At 34.6% G+C, this 19,905-nt stretch overlaps 1 protein-coding gene across 1 annotated transcript; it reads right to left on the minus strand.

The window, feature by feature from the left end:
• LOC103038921 (prolylcarboxypeptidase (angiotensinase C)) lies at positions 1-17,593 on the minus strand. The gene is made up of 9 exons (XM_007236730.4): positions 17,008-17,593; positions 8,746-8,886; positions 7,879-7,980; positions 7,616-7,797; positions 7,284-7,441; positions 6,986-7,155; positions 3,050-3,217; positions 2,705-2,892; positions 1-1,106 (listed from the first exon to the last, which is right to left on the minus strand). The coding sequence occupies exons 1-9, from the start codon at positions 17,188-17,190 to the stop codon at positions 902-904; spliced, it is 1,497 nt and encodes a 498-aa protein (XP_007236792.3). The 5' UTR covers positions 17,191-17,593; the 3' UTR covers positions 1-901.
• Positions 17,594-19,905: the final 2,312 nt, after the last annotated feature.

Genomic DNA, 19,905 nt, shown 5'->3' on the forward strand with positions numbered 1-19,905 from the left:
TTTTTTAAAACAATCAATTTATTTATTTATTGCTAAGGATTGGCAATCAAACATTTGAAAAAATACTGAGCTAAAATAGCCCAGGGTCAAGAGAATGGGAAAAGATTAATTTCTACACAGGTAAACAGACTTATTTAAAAATTAGTGCAAGTTTGATCCCATTGTTAATCCCCAGTTGCATACTTTTCACCATAACAGTTTCCTGAAACTGAGACGATGAATAAGATTGTATTTAGCTAACTTACAAAACAAACAGGAAGTGAAAATTTAATACACACAAAATAAAGGTATATCTTCTCGATCACACAAAACATTGTATCTCCAAAATTCCAGCTTTATAGGAGAAGAAAAACCTTCGGAGCTTCAATGGAAATCAAGCTCAACCAAGTAATTCTGAAGCATTTCTATTGGCCGATGCATCATAAATTAGAAAACAATGCAAATAAATACAAATTTCAAAAATATTGTAGAGGAGACATAAACATATGTTTTAACCAAAACCTTGTATATCCAAACTTTACAGGAGAAAGACATGAATACTTTATTATCAGTGATTTTGGAATATTGCTATTGGTTTATTCATCATTAAAGTATAATAAAATGCAAAGAACAACTGACAGATTCATATTATGTCAACAAATAAAACATGGCAAAATTGGAGATAGAAGGTTTTTGTGTATCAATGAAGATATCTACATCCCAGGTGTGCTACTTTGGCAGGAAGATCTGAAAGATGAACACATTTTTTAAAAAGTCTATTCAAATATAAAAAATACCTTCTTTGGTCCGAATTAAAAGAGAAACCTTTGGAACACAGCAGTGAACTGAGATGATTGATTTGTGCTCAGGACGTGCTTAACTCCAACAGCTCTGGTCCATTTAGAACTACTGTCCACAGTTGTTATCGTGTATTTGTTGATTGTTTAATCCACTTTTTGAAGTACTGCACCTCTACGGCCCGTGCACGGATAACAGTTTCTGGGTCATATTCATTATTGTAGCGCAGGTCAAGGTGGTGAGCTCCATCAGGAATCACAATGGCCACCAGAGAGTCTGAGACAGTCCTGGTGACACCACCGCTCATCCAGGGGTCCAATCTTCCATTACTGCAGGAAGAGAAAACACATTTATCTGTAGTTATCTTCAGTGATGATCAGACATGTTTAATATTAATTCCTTTATTTGTAGCTCACTGAAGTGAGGAGAGTAATACAATTACATACTTTCAATTATTACTACATTTGTATTCAAGGCTAACATTAAATATTCACATTAACAAACATGAGTGGCTGAGCTGTGTTTAAAAATCCATACACACACACACACACAGATTTCTTCCATTGCCTAATAAATGTGCCTCCCAATAACAAACTACATGGGAAAACATACCTGAAAATCATGGCGCCTAATGGCTCAAAACTATTACTTGCTTATGTTAGCAAAGGTCATCAGCTTAATTTCTTCCACTGTCTAATACTTAGTAATAAGAGACTTGCTGTGTAATGTGGTTTCAACTTATCGTATTGACAATAAGTTTTTTTTTTTTAAACATTAAGGATATTAACATTGAAGAAAACTGAACCAACTGTACATTTTATTACAACAACCAAATAAAAAAAAAACACTGTACTATACACAAGAGTATATGAATAGCAGTTTTTACAAATCTGCCACTGTTGATGCGTTTTGTCTGTCTGTAAAAACAGTATATTTAGCCCTATCCAGACGGGATTAGTTTCTCAGGGGGACGTCTGTGAAAATGATTTCATACTTCTACCTATTGATATAACTCTTGCATACAAAATGCAACTGAAAAAAAGTGGACCAGTGAGTTTTTTTTGCTTTTTCGGTGAAAAACAGTAGGTAATTCAGCCTGTCTAATGCCCGGGTTCGGCTTTTAAATACCATAATATAATGTTTTTATCATATCGTTCAAACATTTACAAATAGAAATTTACATTTTACATTTACAAGGTACAAGAAAATGCAGAAGGCTTGCACGGATTCTAGCTATGGATATTTTGAAGTAAACAACGAAGCACTTTTGTAAGTCACTCTGGATAAGGGCATCTGCTAAATACCCTACAACATGGTTGCTATGGTGTTGCTGAGTGGACACTATATGGGTGCTTCAATTTGATTAGTTGATTGCTATGATGTTTTAGACATTGATGTTTATGATGTTTTCTCCTGGGGTAATTTTTTTTATGGGGGGTCCTATCTGGACAACCATGTATGTGTTTATCTCAGACATCCTCTGAGAAAATTACAGGCTGAATTACCTACTGTTTTTCACTGAACTCGTGGTCCTCCGGTGTTTTAAGTCCCGTCCGGACAGACATCTCTGAGTTTTGTCACATTGTGTTTAATAAAATAGCTATTTGCCCACTTTCACACAACATAATTACACTTTAGGCGCGCATTTCCACATAAACACAACAGCGAGTGGAAATGGAGGAGCTACTGAACACGATGTCATGTGACTGAGAAAGCCAAAAAAACTCACTAGTTTTCCTGTTTTTTCAATTGCAGTCCGGATGCAAGAGTTTTATCACTAAGAATAAGTGTGAAATATTTTTTACAGATTTCCCCAAGAGAAACTAATCCAGTCCAAATAGGGCTTATGACTATTTTCACTTGAGACATTTCGGCAACCATTTAGGCCAGTGATTCAAGCTGATTTAGAGTCATAAAAGTTGCTCACCTGAAGATAATGTTGCTGTGTGAGCCAATGTTCTTCCCACCATAAACAGTGCCAGCCCAGTGCTCCTGTGGCCGCACTCCAAACAGGTCATAACACTCATCAGAAAAGGCCTGGAAGTTCCACGGCTGAGGCTCGAACATGTCCTGAATGCCATCTGTACACATGGGCATCACCATCTCTGTACAGGACTGGACAAGAAGAAAAAACAGTAAAAGAAGTCTATTAGCAGACAGATTCACAGTACCACAGCGACCATAGTAGGGTGGAATTATATTACCTTTATAATAAGCAATGATACTCACATTAAATGTGAACATGCAGTACTGTGCTGTGCTGTGTGCCTACCTGGTAGAACCAACCCCTGATGCCCAGATTTCCAGTAGCAGTGAGAGAAATATTCAGACATTCAGCATTTCCTGTGTAGTTGTAGTACACGTTCACTGCCTGAGAGATTCCATGCAGTAGCTCCTTGTCTGGCACGTCAGTAACAAATGAAAGATATGAGCACACCACCTTAAAAAAAACAAACAACACAGCAGAACATTACCATGTGCATGTCTTTACTACTACTATTACTGATATGATATGTGATGTATGTTCACCCATTCTACCCACCCTGAATAAGGGAACAAATGAGCTACATTCCCAAACATTATTATGCCATTATTATTGACATTTTAGCACAATATTTTTATGGGTTGAAAAGCCCACATCTGTTGTTGTGAGGTGTTATCTTGCAAGTAATGTTAAACACTGGCCAGCAAGCACTTAGGAAGATGTATGGGTATTAGGGGTGGGAGATATGGCCCTAAAATAATATCACAATATTTAATAGTATTTTCGCGATAATAATACTCTTGGCGGTATGACAAAACAGTGAATAAAAAAAATTCAAGAATACACTACGGCAACAAAATAAAAAAAATATTTTATTATTGCATACGATATGATATGGCACACCCCTAAATGAGATATTAAAAAATACAATCATTTTATCAGTATATTAAAAGAAGTTATATATATATATATATATATATATATATATATATATATATATATATATATATATATATATATATATATATATATATATATATCAGCTTTACAGTGATTCACATCCCAATCTAGTAAGATGTGTGTCAGGACTGTGTCAGGAAGAACTCCCTCAGCTCAGGAGGAAGAATCCTTAAAAAAGAACCAACACTCAAAATGGGAACCAATCCACCTCTGGTTGACACTAGATTCCAAAATAAATGAAAAAAAAGGATGAAATATGGAAATAACTAATGGACACACTTTACAGAATTTTTTTTAATTATAAAAATGAGCCTAATGCTCCATAGAAGTACATATATTTAACAACTACCACCAGTGACTAATGTTAAAATTTTTACCAGGGTAAATAGTATTAGATTAATATGACTCAATGATTTCCATGATGCAGTGATCAGAGAAAGAATCTCAGAACTGAAACAGGCTATTTCAAATATTAAGACAAAAAAGCAACATTTAAACAACAAATCTGGGAATAAAAAAGGATATGGTTGGAAACATAAATCAGAAAAAACTAAAATAAGAAAAATAAATAAATTGGAATTTGGGAAAGAAAATACATTTCTTTAATGTAAATGTTTAAGTAATAACTCAAAGGGATCAGCATTCTATTAATGTGTTACTTTAATTGTACTGTGTGAAAAAAAGTAAACGTCCCAGCACTTTCTCTGAGCAATCGTCTGATTTGCATGTGAAATTGTGTGGAAAGGAATTTAGCTTTACTAGAATTTATAGTTGGAGAGCCGGCACAAAGCCTCTGGAGCAGTTTAAGATCGACAAGGACAAGGCAAACAAAGAATCCTCAGAAAAAAAAACACACCAAGCATTTTAAATCAGTTCTATCTTTGTGCAATCCTCACCTAAAAAACTGCACAGTGACTATGCTGAAGTCTACAGAAGTTTGGGTTTGATGCATATGGGATGCACACAGGCTAGGTTCGGGTGTAGAGTGGCTAAAGAGTTCAAGTAGAGTGGAGTTAGCGCAGAATTTGTTGCTAAGGCTTTTGTTTGAGGCCTAAAAGAGGAGGTGGTCTATGCACGAGGTAGGCCACAGACATGTCCAAGCTAAGACTTATACCATGACAAAAAATGCAGTGGTTTTCTAAAGCATCTTCTCTCCACTTTTCAGATGAGATTAGGCTTATACATTCATCTCCGCCAACAGATTTCCCTCCTCTAAGCCCTCAATGCCCCCTTCTCACAGTCACTCACATAATCACATTAGCTTTGTCATTAAAAGGCCCCCTCTTTGCACCCACTGTCTAAACCGCTTTAAACACCCATAGGGGTCGCATACATTAACGGATTTGGGGAAAAATGCTCCAAAATGACATTTTCTCTTTGTCAGACCAAAATATACTCAAATACAGACATGACACCAGATTTGGTTAACACTCACAGACTATTCGCATGCCCAGTTTGACAATCATTTCTTTTCTGTTTAATTAGTTTTCCAATGAATTTATTATTATTATTACTGATAGTAGTAGAACTAGTAGTAGTGGTAGAGGTAGTAGTAGAAGTAGTAATAGTAGCACCATATGCAGTAGTAGTACTAAGCAGTCAAGGTATATAAACAGTTATTTACAGTGTTTTAAAAGGTGTAAAATTGTTGATTTCACTATTTTTTGTGTCAATTTAAGAATGGTAATTGTGTATAGAAGAACCACAGTTGGAAACACTAAATACTCTTCATTATTTTGCTATTTTGTCCTGTGTATATGTTATTTTATACACTTATTTTTGGAATATCTTAAATAATCACTTCAAATAAACACCACGTACATTTCAGGAGTCATATGAAGACCAACACACTAATTATACACTAATTATACTACCGATCAAAAGTTTACACACACGTACTAAACAATGTGGGAATATTTTCTGCATATTAAAATTACAGTAAAGACATATAACATTGTAAAGTAACACACGTGGGACTGTGCTGTAATCAAATGGTCAAAAACGAATAAAAACTTCTATATTCTTCGATTCTCAGAATCTTTGGATAGGGATGGAGAATGTCAAAATTGTATTATTTTACTTAAACTTTGGGCATTAAAAAAAATAATAATAATAATTTGGAAGATTAATAAAAAAGTAGTCCAAAAGTACAAATATAAATATACATGCAAGTATTTTAAGTAATTATAAATAAATATATAATAAAAGAAAATTTAGGAGGAACTATCTTATTCCTCAGTTAGGTGACTTTTAGCTTACATTATTTATGAAAAATGTATTTTAGCTACTAAACATTTTATATATATATTTTATTTATATAATGTATTTATAGATTATACATTTAATAAATATTGTGCATTATTAAATCATTGATAGGTTGTACATACAAGTACTGTTTTTAAACAAATTCATTCATTTATATCACCAAATGGAAAAAAAAAAAATTATTAATTTATATATATATATATATATATATATATATATAAACGTCATTTTAAACTCAACTTATAACTCAAACTCTGTCAGACAGAACACCTCAGAGATCTGAAAGGGTTTCTCAATAGGCAGCTTAGTGGAGCTAAAGAAAGAACTACCAATAGCAACTGATCAAAGAGAGAGAACACAAATTTAACAACAGCACCTTATGAATATTAATGATGCTTCTGGGGTAAACAAGCAATTACAAAAGACCTGCATCTTATCAGAACAAATAATTGGTTTCGGACAGTGTTAATGGGGGATTCGTTTTAAAGGAAACTATGTAGACTGACTGAGGTGCTGTGCAGTCTTGCCATAATAGTAAAACACTGATCTTTTTTTTACATTTTTATCTGTAAAATTTTTCTCTAAAATATACATAAATACCACCATCTTTAGAATAACTTCTCAGTGTGCTAAAGGTGGGCAATATGACTATATTTTATCATTACCTTTAACACTCCTTTAAAGATGGCCTTTAACACTCAAACCATTTTTCTATATTTGAACTGAGATTACAAACGTAAACCATAATCTATCAATTTAATACACAGAGTAAAAGGGCAAAATAATTTATTCATGTGTAAATTATTCATCATAACATGTGTGAAAGCTTTCCTTCTTTGATTTGAACAAGTCACGGCCACAGAGAAAAAAAAACAGCCCGGCTCTGTGACAATTTCTGTAAACTTCACTGTGAATCGAACAACTGTTCCTGTAACAAAGGAAAGTTCTTGTTGTTTTTTTAAAAGGGCAACTTGTGAAAGTGAATTTAATATACACTACCTTAATAGGCCAGCGTGGGAGGGGCTGGAGAAAGTTGGCCTCATAAGGATAATCAACCATTGCCAAGTTCACCCAGGTCTCTTGGAGCCACCCCTTAAAACCACTTACATCCTCTTCCTTAAGTGGAGAACACAGTCTAAACTCCTCAGACAGCCACTGCAGACCTTCATCTAGGATCAGTTGAAGCAAAACAACAAAGAAAAGGATCATTTTAGATACAGAGAACTGAAACTTTATCTCTAATCTAAATGAAAAAAAGTATTGTATTGTAATAAACAATGGCAACACCTATACTAACCTGTTGAGGACACATTATTGATAGCCATCCATGACCTTCTTATGTTTTTACTGCAATTGAATCCACTAATGGCAAAGTCTTGAGTGACTATTTTATAGAAATCACCACAGGGCACCATATCAGTGAACTGCCAGATTGGAGCAGAAGCAGCTAGAGCACTAAAAGAAACAAATAAATGAATTCCATTAAACTTCATGTGATTAACAGATTAACTTTAGACTGTTAATTGGTATGTGAAAGAAAACATCTTACAGGTAATCATTTTAAATGTGTAAATTATTAAGTATATATTTCTGTGCAATTCATAACATATTAACTCATCTATGTCTTACCCTACTACAGCACTGGGGTATTTCATTCTTAGCCAAGCCGATAGCATTCCACCATAAGAACCTCCGATGGCAATAACAGGGCTGTTCTGGGCTCCTCGGTAGGTTTTCTTGAGGTTTTCTATCAGCACCGCAAAGTCAGCTAACGCCTGCTCTGATGTCAGGTAGTTTAAATACTTGGCATTCTGAAAGACAGATAAGTTGACTGTTAAATATACACACATGATTTTAAAAAGCTATCATTATTAGAACAAAATTAGACTTACACTGTAAGACTCATCTCCAAATGGTAAGGATTCCCCATAGTAGCGATGCTCTGCGAAAACAAGCATAGCTCCCAGTTCTTCTGCTATGTCCCACATGAAACCCTAAAACAACAAAGGCTTGAATTGTCACACAAAAACATTGTATATGGATTTTTACTGCTTTTACTGCTCACAATTTGAATTTGATTTTGTTTATTTTGTTTAAATATCAAGACAAACGAACCAATAAAACAATATGACAAATGCTATGGAACATGGGAATAGTATAATTTACCATGGAACCAAAATAAATGCTGCATTGACCAGTAGGATATGCATATGGGGGCTCCTACAATAAATGTGGATTTGATTTGTGAAAATGTGGACTTGCTTGTCCAATCACACAGACAATTCTAGACAATTCTACACTGCCTGTCATAATTATTATCAATGACTGTGCTGTCTACTGTTGGTGGTAATGCCTTCCATGAAGAATAATAAAAGTACTCAATAATTAAAGCAGTCTTCATTGTAAATAAGCTCAACATGAAAAGCCTGTCTCAAGCCAGTAAATTGAAAATGTATGTACATATCTGTTTGCAAAACAACACAAATGTTTCAGAGACTTGTCCAAAGTCTCTGATGACACTGTGTTTCCCCATTAAACTAAATCTAATCTAAAAAAATAATACCTACAGCAAATTTTCAGAAAATTTAAGACAATTTAAGACCTTAGTTATCCAGATTTTTTATGACATTTTAAGACTTTATAAGGACCTGCAGGAACCCTGAATACTATATCGTATCTGGAGAAACCTGTAAAAACACAGCTTCATAGAACTGTTAGTAAATAGATGGATAGATGGATGGATGATCTTTTTTAATTACCGTGTTGTTACAGAACCATGTGATGTCTCCTTCATTTCCGGTGTAAAACAGAATCGGGCTATTGTCCTTGTGCCAGTGCAGATCATTGAGGAGGTACCTTTGCTTGAATGTGCCATTTTCCAAAAACCCAAAGTGATCAATCTGCACAAGAAAAAAGACAACAAAACACAGGTTAAGCATGATTCACAACTCAGCAAAGATCACATATCCACCACACGCACACAAACAATGGTATCTTTATATAACCTTGGTATTTATCAGTCAGAACTGTGCAGTTTATATACTGTAATAGGGGTGGCACACAGGGCAGGAAACTGTAGTTATTCCTGGGTGTTCTCATTGGTGATCTGGCCCTGTGCCATCTCTGTATTGTCAAGTGGAAAACCTCAGGGGGAGGATGCAAGGATAATTAGCTTCAATTTGTATTAAAATCCAACGCCAGGCATCAGGGATGCCACATTAGTTCCGGCTTCACTAGCCCTGTGACGTCCTTTCATTCAACCCCAGAACTCATCCAATGTCGTTCCTATTTATTATTCCCTCTCTCTGAATTTAGGGAAAATAAGGGGGGGGAGGGGGGGCAGACTGAGGTACGTTTCCAAAGCTGAAATTCTCTGCTGCTGCTGTGCTTCTTAACTGTTCTTCCCCTCTCTTCTTGAATCACACCCAGTAAATAAAGAATGTCCTCTTTTGTGTTGTTTTTCCGAACCCTCTCTTCCCCTCCCACTGGATAAAAAAAGAGGCACAAGTTTTATGAGGCAATGACAGTAAATGGATTCCCAGGGCCAAAAATTTTCATTCTCCCAACAGTCAGATCTCGGCTTCCAGCCAAATGCCTGTCACTGCTTTCATACATTTTAAATAGTAATTCAACTTCAAAGTCATGTTTAAAAGCAGACAAAAATGGGAGGAAAAGAAAAGAGAAAAAGTAAAAAAAAAAAAACTCTGATCTTGCTCGCGTCCAAGTGCATTGTCTTCAAATACACACACACACACACACACACACACACACACACACACACACACACATTTATATGAACAAGTTACAACATACAGCGTGCAACAAACTGAAAGCAAACTTCATTGTTTTTATCTCTTCACCATCACAACTTTGGCAGAAAAGGACAAGCTGAACAAAGAACTGGTTTTAATCTATAGTGCCACCTGGTGGTCACTAACACAAGTATGATGGCAGCGTGTTTTTCAACAAACACCAAAACTCCTTAAAAGTGTAAAGTCTAAAAAAGAACATTCCCCAGGTCAGAGAGGAACCTTTTACATATGAGGGTATAGGTTCTTTACTAATTAAAAACATTCTAAAACTGGTTCTAAAGTGTGCTTTAAAACATTTGTATGTTTAAAAGTAAAAGAAAAAAAACACATTTGCTTGGCAAAGTCTTGGCAACTCTATCAAATATCTGAATAATTTAAAGAAAGAACAAAAATAATGAATTAAAAGCTTTTTTTAAATCTGTCTATGCAGAAATGTAAACAACTGCACAAGTATATTATCCCTGTTTGGGGAAACAGTATCTCAACAAATAAGAAAAACCAAGAGGATTAAGCCCCAAATGACACACTACTCCTATGCATTGTACTACACAAGTCACAAAATTACAGATCCTACAAACAGCCTCTGTGTGTAGACACTTGGCCTGTCACAATAACAATATTTTGTGGATGAAATACTGTCCCAGAAATAATTGTGATAAACAATATTATCATCATGTTAAGAACAAAAAATGCTGCTGACATAGTGATAGCAGAATAGCATAACAAAGCAATTATACCCTTTCAAAGACAACAACATTTTAATTAATCATAGTTTTGGAAATATACACTTTTTTCTGCACCTACTGCAGTCCTCACTGTGTATATGCGGTTACAGTTATTGAAGCATTGGTCTGGTATTGCACGACTGGCTAAAATACTGTCCACCATTATATACAGCTCTATAACCACTTAAGAGTTTCTGAATCAGTTTCTTTGATTTTGCTATTCATTGGTTTATGTTTGAGTAAAATGAAGATTGTTGTTTTATTCTATAAACTACAGAGAACATTTCTCACAAATTCCAAATAAAAATATTGTCATTTAGAGCATTTATTTGCAGAAAATGAGAAATGGCTAAAATAACAAAAAGAGATGCAGAGCTTTCAGACGTCAAATATGCAAAGAAAACAAGTTCATATTCATACAGTTTTAAGAGTTTAGAAATCAATAGTTGGTTGAATAACCCTAGTTTTTAATCACAGTTTTCATGCATTTTGGCATGTTCTCCTCCACCAGTCTTACACACTGCTTTTGGATAACTTTATGCCACTACTGGTGCAAAAAGTCAAGCAGTTCAGGTTGGTTTGATGGTTTGTGATCATTCATCTTCCTCTTGATTATTTTCCAGAGGTTTTCAATTTGGTAAAAGCAAAGAAACTCTTAATTTTTAAGTGGTCTCTTTTCCAGAGCTTCTGAGGTGGACTTAATGGTAGCATAGTTCACCTCAGAAACAACTTGTTAGTTCTAATTAGTTATTGGATTAGGTTTGATGGGGAACTCAAGAGAAGAGCGGAGAAGTGAAATTCAAAATTTGAAAACCAAGTCTCTGCAATATAACAGACACTGTTCACTAGGTTTTTAGTCCCATATATGTTATATATTTATATAGTGGTTTTGGCAATACATTTACATTACATTAATTAATACATGACATATAAAAAAATACACGACATACAAAAGACATAAAAAAGGAACAAATAAAAGCACAAACATTTTATTTTTTTGCACAATATTAATAAACACACAGAAGACAGAAGGTTAATAAGTACAAAAAGCATTAGTCACAGCACAGGGATCATCACTGTCTTTTCAGGACACAAAGGATAAATTAACATGCGTATCATGTACACCACTCCTATTCATTTTATGTTCTATAGCAATGATTCTCCTTGGGAATACGCTGACCTGTTCAATGTCAACTATTCTCTGCCCTGATTCAACACACATGATTCAGCACATCAGTTAATTATAAAGTGGCTGATGTATTACAGTGGGTAACAGCGCCACCTTTATCAGGACAGACAAATATTTAAATAATAAGGCTTATTAAGGCTTATTAAGTTCACATTACCAGGCTGATCTGGCTTAATGCACTTTTTTTTGCCATAATAAGACACAGATCAGATTTTTTTTTAAATCTGATAATCTGCATTTTTCCTATCAGATTTGTGTCAATTTAACATGGTCATAGATCAGGTCAGTAAACATGTGACTAAATGTGACCGGTCATGTGCACAGTGCAGCAAAACAACAATGGAGAGGAACAGCTGTGACAACAATCAGTGGAAAGACAATGCACATATTAATGTGCAGGTGTGTACAATTTCAGGGACAGATTAGTTCACATTAACTGTATCAATTTCAATTCCTGATTTAGGCCACTTTCATAGAAGTGTCGTAAGAACAGCATTGCTGGTGTCTGTCATTAAATCCTACTGTTTTGATTGCATAAAAAGTCATCTTTTCTTTTATTTATAATTTAATAAATAAAATAAATTTTGTGTATATTATGATAGATGTCCTAAGATTTCATTTAAACAATTGCAATATACCTATTTTTTATGCAATATTAAACTCTGACAGCTCATAGCTGATACACAGCAATCAGTCCACTGGACATTTACCAATCAGGATGACATCATTATGTCTTTTGGAAACAGGTCACCTTTACAACGTTAAGCTATTTAAAGTAGGGCTGTAACGATTAGTCGATATAATCGACAATGTTGATTATTTAAATTTGTCAATTACAAATTTAACTGTCGACCAATTTTTTATTTCTAACATTACTACATTACACAAAGTGCTGGGGATAGAAGCGCAATGGGAAATGGGTAAATGGCTCATGTACATAGATTACACCTAACTGAGTCTTTGACTCCAAAAGTGCCTAAACACAATAGACTTTATATTTACTCACTAAATAATCAGTACTCTCCAGGTTTAAATAACATCTAGACATTTAAATGCCATTTAAATCTCATGTTGGGCTGCTTTTAACTGCTGTCGCCGAAATATAAATGTAAATTTATGAATGTGAACTGTTGAGATATATAGTTAAGCCAAATCTAGAGCTAAAACCAAAAACCTAAACTAAAATCCTTACAAGCAGATATTCATATTGACCAAAAAAGCAAAATAACCTCCTTATATTTCATGGAAAATTTAAAAGATAAAAATTACTGCCACAGAAACAAGCCTGTCTACAGGATCTATATGTAAAGATGTGCTATCTTGATTTTTCCATTTTTAAATAATCTAAAATCTAAACTAGTAATTCGATTAATCAAATCAGAACAGCAGTAAAAGAGTGAGGCAGGTGGCCAGAAGTTCAGAAACACAGTGCTAGACTACACAATACAAAATGTGTGTTTACAGACGGTTTACATAATGCCTGTTAGGGCTAAAATAATATCACAATATTTTGAGGTACTTCTGTGATAACAATATTCTTGGTGATATGACAAAACATGGAAAAAAGATATATTATTGCATATAATATGATATGGCTTATAGATTGTAACAAAAGTCCATGTTCCAATGTCATGATACTAAAAAAATGCACTCAACATGCCTCTTGTAAAAATATAATGAGAAATGAGAACATTGTGAAATTTACTTTTGCTAAAAATCGTAGAAAAAAATTTGTACCCTAATAGCTCATATGGATCTAAAATAACATCACAATATTTCAGAGTATTTTTGTGATATTTATTTATTTTTTTATATTTTTGCCTACGATACAATATGGCACACCCCTATGTCAGTATTTACCTTTTTCTGACGAATCAAAACAAATAAAATTAAAAATATAAAAAGCCCTTTCAATTCACAAAAACAGCATCTGTTACAGCATCTTTTTCTTTCCACTTCTCCATTTCACTTTTCACCACGCAAGGTAAAAATAATTTATGTTCCTGCTGGAATTCCCCTCTTGTTAAAATGTAAAAAGAACCAGCGCAGACTGCCTTAAGCATGCTGAATAAGCATTCTGTTCTAGTTACTCAGGCTCTGCAAGTGCTCAAAACATCTTTATTAGTCAGAGAAAGGCAAAAAAACAAGCTTGCTCTAAAGACCGTGTCTTGTGATCTAGTAAAGCAGAGTGCAAAAAATTTTTATTGTATGTGAATAATTAAGTTACTCTCCAAAAGGCAAAAAGTTAAAGAAGAATCATGCCTTTTCTCAATATTTGAAGCATGATTAGTGTACTGTATTTGTTCTGTACAATTTAAGAGTAAAAAAGGATAGAAGCACCGTCCATTTGACATGCTAAACATTTACCAATCAGGATGACATCATTATGTCTTTTGGAAAACAGGTCACCTATATTTAATCACTAAATAATCAGTACTCTCCAGGTTTAAATAACATCTAGACATTTAAATGCCATTTAAATCTCATGTTCAGCTGTTTCTATCCTTTTTAGAGATGGAGGACATGGCAGAAATAATTGTTGACTAATCGACTAATCGAAAAAATAATTAGCACATTAGTCGACTACCAAAATAATCATTAGTTGCAGCCCTAACAAATGCTGACCAACCCCTGTATGAGCAATGCAACTTATGTATTTGCAAGCACTGGGAAAACACTTTACCATAAACAACCTTCAATCTTCTGAAGTGTTCAATTCTGTATAAATTTTTATTAAACCATTACCAGGTTGTTTTGGACGAAATGCTCATAGAGTTTAGCACAACTCCAGGTTACTGATTAGAACCTGATAAGTGCTGACAAAGGGAAAAGACGGACAATAAGGAGCAAGGAGGTCAGGAAATAGCCTCACTCTTCCTTAGGCCTTGGCAGATAAATCTGGCACTGTGAAGCTTTACAAGCAGAACAGACGGTGTCAAACAATTCCCTTCAATCTGATATGTTCAGGTCAAAAGGTAATTACGTTCACAGTCCAGTCTGTTTTTGTCTTAAACAAGTCGGGGGTGTTCCTGTGTCAGCCGTTCTCACGCACCGTGGACCTACACACAACTTAAACTACTGTAAGATAAAGCAAGTAAAAAATCCTTATAAAAATAACACAATATCACACTGTGTTCACATTCTGTTTCACCAGTCAAATAAAATAAAATAAAAAATCGGTCTTCCAAACTCAAGCCTCCTTAGTATGTCAGTAAGAGCTGACTAAAGCACAAATGGGTTTCAATAAAAAGGCACAAATCCTTCTTGGCCAAATGCCAGTACCAGGTAGTATGACACTTGAAGTGGGACCAGTGCCAGATCTCTTATGGCTTTGCTTTTCTACTTAGTAGGCAAGCCGGAAAAGCTGATTGTCAGCAGACACAATACAAAGCAGTGGAGCACAGATTATGTGCACAGAAAATTAAGGAAATCCGTAGAGGAAACCCAGTTGTATACTAGGAGTAAACCAGTGACAGACAGAACTTTGGGGAGGCACTCTGTAAATATTGTCTTTAGCATAAACTATAAAAAAACAATGAACAGTTGAACATAACCAAATCCTTATTTTAAAAATGCAAATTAATACTGGCAAACACAAAAACTTTGTAAACTTAAAAAGCAACCTAGATGTGCATCGTATTGGAAAGACTGACCTTGCAATTCAGTTTTCTTTAAACAATAAATACTGATCAGTGATCTGACTACGATCTGTAATGTCATCATATTAATGACCTGAGTATGCAAAACTAGATTGAAATGACAAAAAAGACCAGATATACATATGGAAGATACTTTTTTATACAAACCTTTTCATTTTGCATCCAGCGACATTTGATATTAGATTTAATTGCTCATGCCCCTGCACACCCTGTGATGTGACTATTGTACACATGCACATTGTGATTAACAATGCTTTAATGATATATTGTGCAGTCCTAATCTTAACCTTAAATAAAACTTAATGTAAAAAGTCATTTGTATTGGTTTTTTTGAACAATATAAAGTTTGAACTGTCAAAAAAACAGCTTACAATAAATGAAGGTGTACAGTTTTTTGTGGGACAGTAACAAAATATTAGATTTTAGATAAACATGTAATGAAGATTTCTTCATTTCTTCAGATTGTTTTGTCCAAAACAATAGTCTCATTTGAGAAAGAGGCCTTCAAACAATAGAAACTCACAACAGAAGCTACATCAGAACACATCATTTACACTTTTTAAAGATGTCTTATTATTTTTTGTTGTTTTAATTTTCTAGTTTAAAGTTTTTCTTTCTCCTACCATGTTCAAATGACAGCAACCATATGAGCATTAGTTAACTACTTAAACTATTTATTTTTTCCTGGATTTGACTTATATAAAATATATAATATTTTTTAAGCTTAAAGCTTTAAGTTTAAAGCTTGTAGCTACTTCTCCACTGTATTTGCCTAGTAAACTATCCTATTACAAAACAGCTTACTACTGCCCGACTTTACTCTATTTAGCCTTTTTAAGAGTCTCTTTATTACTTTACCTTGTTTTAATTTTATAGTTTGAAGTGTTTTTTTATTTCATATCATGTTGCATGACAGCAACCATTTGAATGTTTGCTAAATTGTTAAACAAAACTATTTAACCTTCACACTTCCTGGATTTGACTTATTCATATATAATTTGATTCTGGCTCCTGTTGACATTTTGGAGACATTTTAGTGTGTCAGCAACAATAAGAATATTATAGGGTTAAAAAAAAAAGATCCATAAAAAGTCTATAAAACTTGTAGCTACTTCTTCACTGTATTTACCTAGTAAACTAACCTATTACAAAACAGCTTACAACTACTGCCTGAACATTATGAACATTAGCTTAAGGGTTTAAAAAAAATCCTTGTTTTAATTTTATAGTTTGAAGTTTTTCTTAATTTTATATCATGTTGCATGACAGCGACTATATGAGCATTTGCTAAATTGTTAAACAAAACTATTTAACCTTCACACTTCCTGGATTTGACTTATATATATATATATAATTTGATTCTGGCTTCTGTTGACATTTTGGAGATATGACATTTTAGTGTGACAGTAACAATATGAATATTATAGGGTTAAAAAAAGTTTAATAAAAAAGTCTATAAAGCTTGTAGCTGTATTTATCTAACTATCCTATTACAAAACAGTTTACTACTACTGCCTTACTGCTTCACAGATAAGTTATACACTACAGCTGTGTGACAGCACTCAGAACACACGCGCACACACACATTTAGAAAACCCAGCTATAGTAGTTGTTTAGAGAGATTTTAAGAACTTACCTGCTGGTCCAGATATAAGGTAGTGTAGTAGACGGGTCTTTGCTGGGGGAGACTCCGGGTTACTCTGTGTCTGCCCAGCAGATGAGGAGCTTTCAGAGCTGCTGCTGAGTGAGAAGAGGAGGTGAGCAGGAGCAGCAGGGCTGAGGAGAGGAGAAGAGTGAGGGGTCCGGACCAGGAGCTCATGGCTGATGGAGAGAGAGAGAGAGGAGTGAGACGAGTGTCCCACCTCGACTAAAGCTTCATGAGCGGAAGAAGGAAGGAAGGAAGGAGCCTCTTTTGGAGCTTCTACTACTACTACTACTACTGCTGCTGCTGCTACTGAGACTCTGCCCAGGGAAGTCCTTCCTCTTCACACTCACAGCGGGGCATTGCTCACAGACTCACAGACAGTCAGTCATAAGACACTGATTCACTGATATAACTGACAGGGTCACTCCCACACAGCTTCCACCATTATTATTACCACTCAGCGACAGTCTACACCAGACTGAAGTCGCTAAAAAAAAAAAAAAACAATATATGTACAAAAACAAGATCAATTTTGTTTAGCCTGACACTTCTGTTTCTACTTGTGCCATAACAACAAACGCGGCACATTTTACGTCCGCCGTAAAGACAGAGATAATGCGCAAAGGCTCATGGGAGTTGTAGTTTTCATAACCTTTTATTGCTGTTCAGACCTGGGTTGAGTGTTGATATATGGGAAGTTGAGTAAAGCTATCAAATTAGAATATCATTGAAAAGTTACTTTGTTTTAGTAATTCAGTTCAAAATGTGAACTAATTTCTTTTATTGTTGATGATTATGGCTTACAGCCAATGAAAACACAAAGTTTTATATAAGAACAATTGGTACTTTTGGCAGTGTAGGCAGTATGAAATTGAAAAATGAAATTCCAGCAGACAGATTTTCCAGGAAAATATTGCAATGACTGGACTTGACAAAGTGGACCAGAGTGAAGGAAGAGTCCAAAGTCAGTGCAGTGTTTTCCCGGAAAATCTTACAGCACTTCATGCTTCCCTCTGTTGAAAACATTTATAAAGATGCGGATTTAATTTTCCAGCAGGACTTGGCACACTGCCAATAGACCACTGAAATTGTGCGTCATTCTGTAGTCCCCGTATGGCTTCTGTGTCTAAGAGGTTTTTCCCTATGAGGAAAATAAACAGGCTTTTCAAAAACTGGCCTCTATCACATTATGTGGTAAAGAAATTATTCTGAACTCTGTATGTTTTATTCTGTGTACATTTTAATCCTAAACATCACTGGATCCTCTAAATTTTAAGATCGTTGAAGAGTCATAATTAGAACAATGCTAGCTTTAAGCTAATGCTACAGCGGAGTGAACTGACATCTCAGCGCAGCTGCAGAGAGCAGCAGGGGACTCTTTTTGGCGCAACACCAGTGAACTCCGGTCATATGTTTACTGCATATTACACACAGCTGATCCAACTAATGAACTAATGGCCCTCTCTGAGAAGAGCTGAGGGTTTTACAGCAGGAAATCACTTAAACAGGACAGTGATACGCCAGAACCAGCTTTAAACTCTGTAAGTTACCACATTTTAACATTTAACTTACCGTCTTTTCAATAGAGTAAAATGAATTAGATATGTTTGGTGCTTCTGGATTGTTGTTTCAGTACATTAAGCCATGTTACGATTTGTCCTTTTTTTAATGGAAAAAACACACATTAAGCCTTTTTACATTAAATATCTTAGATTAGTTAGCTAGTTTTGTGGTTCTGGAGTAACTGCTGCCTCACATAGCCCGCCTCAGCAAGGGCAGATAGTTGATTAGTTAGTTGTTAGTTGATTATTTGGGTCAGGTGTGCTGTAATTAGCTTCAACTAATGACCATAATTAAATACTAAACCTGCGGGGAAGCGCTGCTCCTGAACTGAGAAATTATTTCTGTTATTATCTGCCTTTTAAAGCTCTAACACAGACTACACTGCTCAACATTACAGAAAGTGTTTTCACCTGTTTAAATACTTTAATGAGCCTCTGTGAAGAGTAATAATAATCTAAAATGCGATCCGGCCAGAGTTCGCTGGTGTAGCACAGAATTGAGTCCGCTATCATTCCCTGCAGCTGTGTTGTTATGTCAGTTAAGCATTAGCTAAAAACTAGCATTTTTGTAATTAATACACTTTAAACGATCTCAAAATTCAAATGATCCAGTGGTATTTAGGAGGTAAATGTACACAGAATAAAAGGTACAGGGTTCTGAACATATTTATTTACCACATAATGTGATAAGAGGCCAGTTTTTGAAAAGCCCATTAATTTTTTTCCATTCACTTGAACCTCTTAGACATGGAACCTCAAATATGGGCATAAACAACATGGCGCAGACTACAAAGTGACAACAGGACTTCAGTGGTGTATAGGTCTTATATAATATTCTAATTTTCTGAGATACTGATTTTTGGGGTTTCATTAGCTGTAAGCCAGAATCATCAACAATAAAAGAAATAAAAGCTTAAAATAGATCACTCTGTGTGTAATTCATCCACATAAGAGTTTCACATTTTGAACAGAATTACTGAAATAAAGTAACTTTTTAATGATAATTATTTGAGATGCACCTGTATTTTGGGCAACCACTATGACAATCCGTTTAAGCTTAAAATGGCAACAGGAATAACTAACTCAAATTCAAGATCCCTGTAATTTACAATACTAGTCAAAAAGTTTGGACACACCTTCTCATTCAGTTATTAGTAAAATTATTTAAAGTATTAGTAAATAAAATGGGTAAATTCCTAATAGCTAAAACTTAATAACTAAACAGCATTTTAGCAAGGAAAAATTAAATGTTCTAGAAAAGTAGATTTAATTTTAAATAAAACCAAAAAATACTTGAGCTCTTGAAAAGTATTACTTGAGTAAATGT

Source organism: Astyanax mexicanus, chromosome 18 (assembly GCF_023375975.1).
Source record: "Astyanax mexicanus isolate ESR-SI-001 chromosome 18, AstMex3_surface, whole genome shotgun sequence".
Lineage (NCBI taxonomy): Eukaryota > Metazoa > Chordata > Actinopteri > Characiformes > Acestrorhamphidae > Astyanax > Astyanax mexicanus.

Excerpts from the sequence above, each read along its gene's own strand:
- LOC103038921 (XM_007236730.4), bottom strand. The coding sequence starts at position 17,190 with ATGAGCTCCTGGTCCGGACCCCTCACTCTTCTCCTCTCCTCAGCCCTG. Across the intron at positions 7,981-8,745 it reads CATGGTTCTGTAACAACACG|GGTTTCATGTGGGACATAGC; the intron begins GTAATTAAAAAA and ends TTGTTGTTTTAG. Across the intron at positions 2,893-3,049 it reads TCAGGGGTTGGTTCTACCAG|TCCTGTACAGAGATGGTGAT; the intron begins GTAGGCACACAG and ends CTTCTTGTCCAG.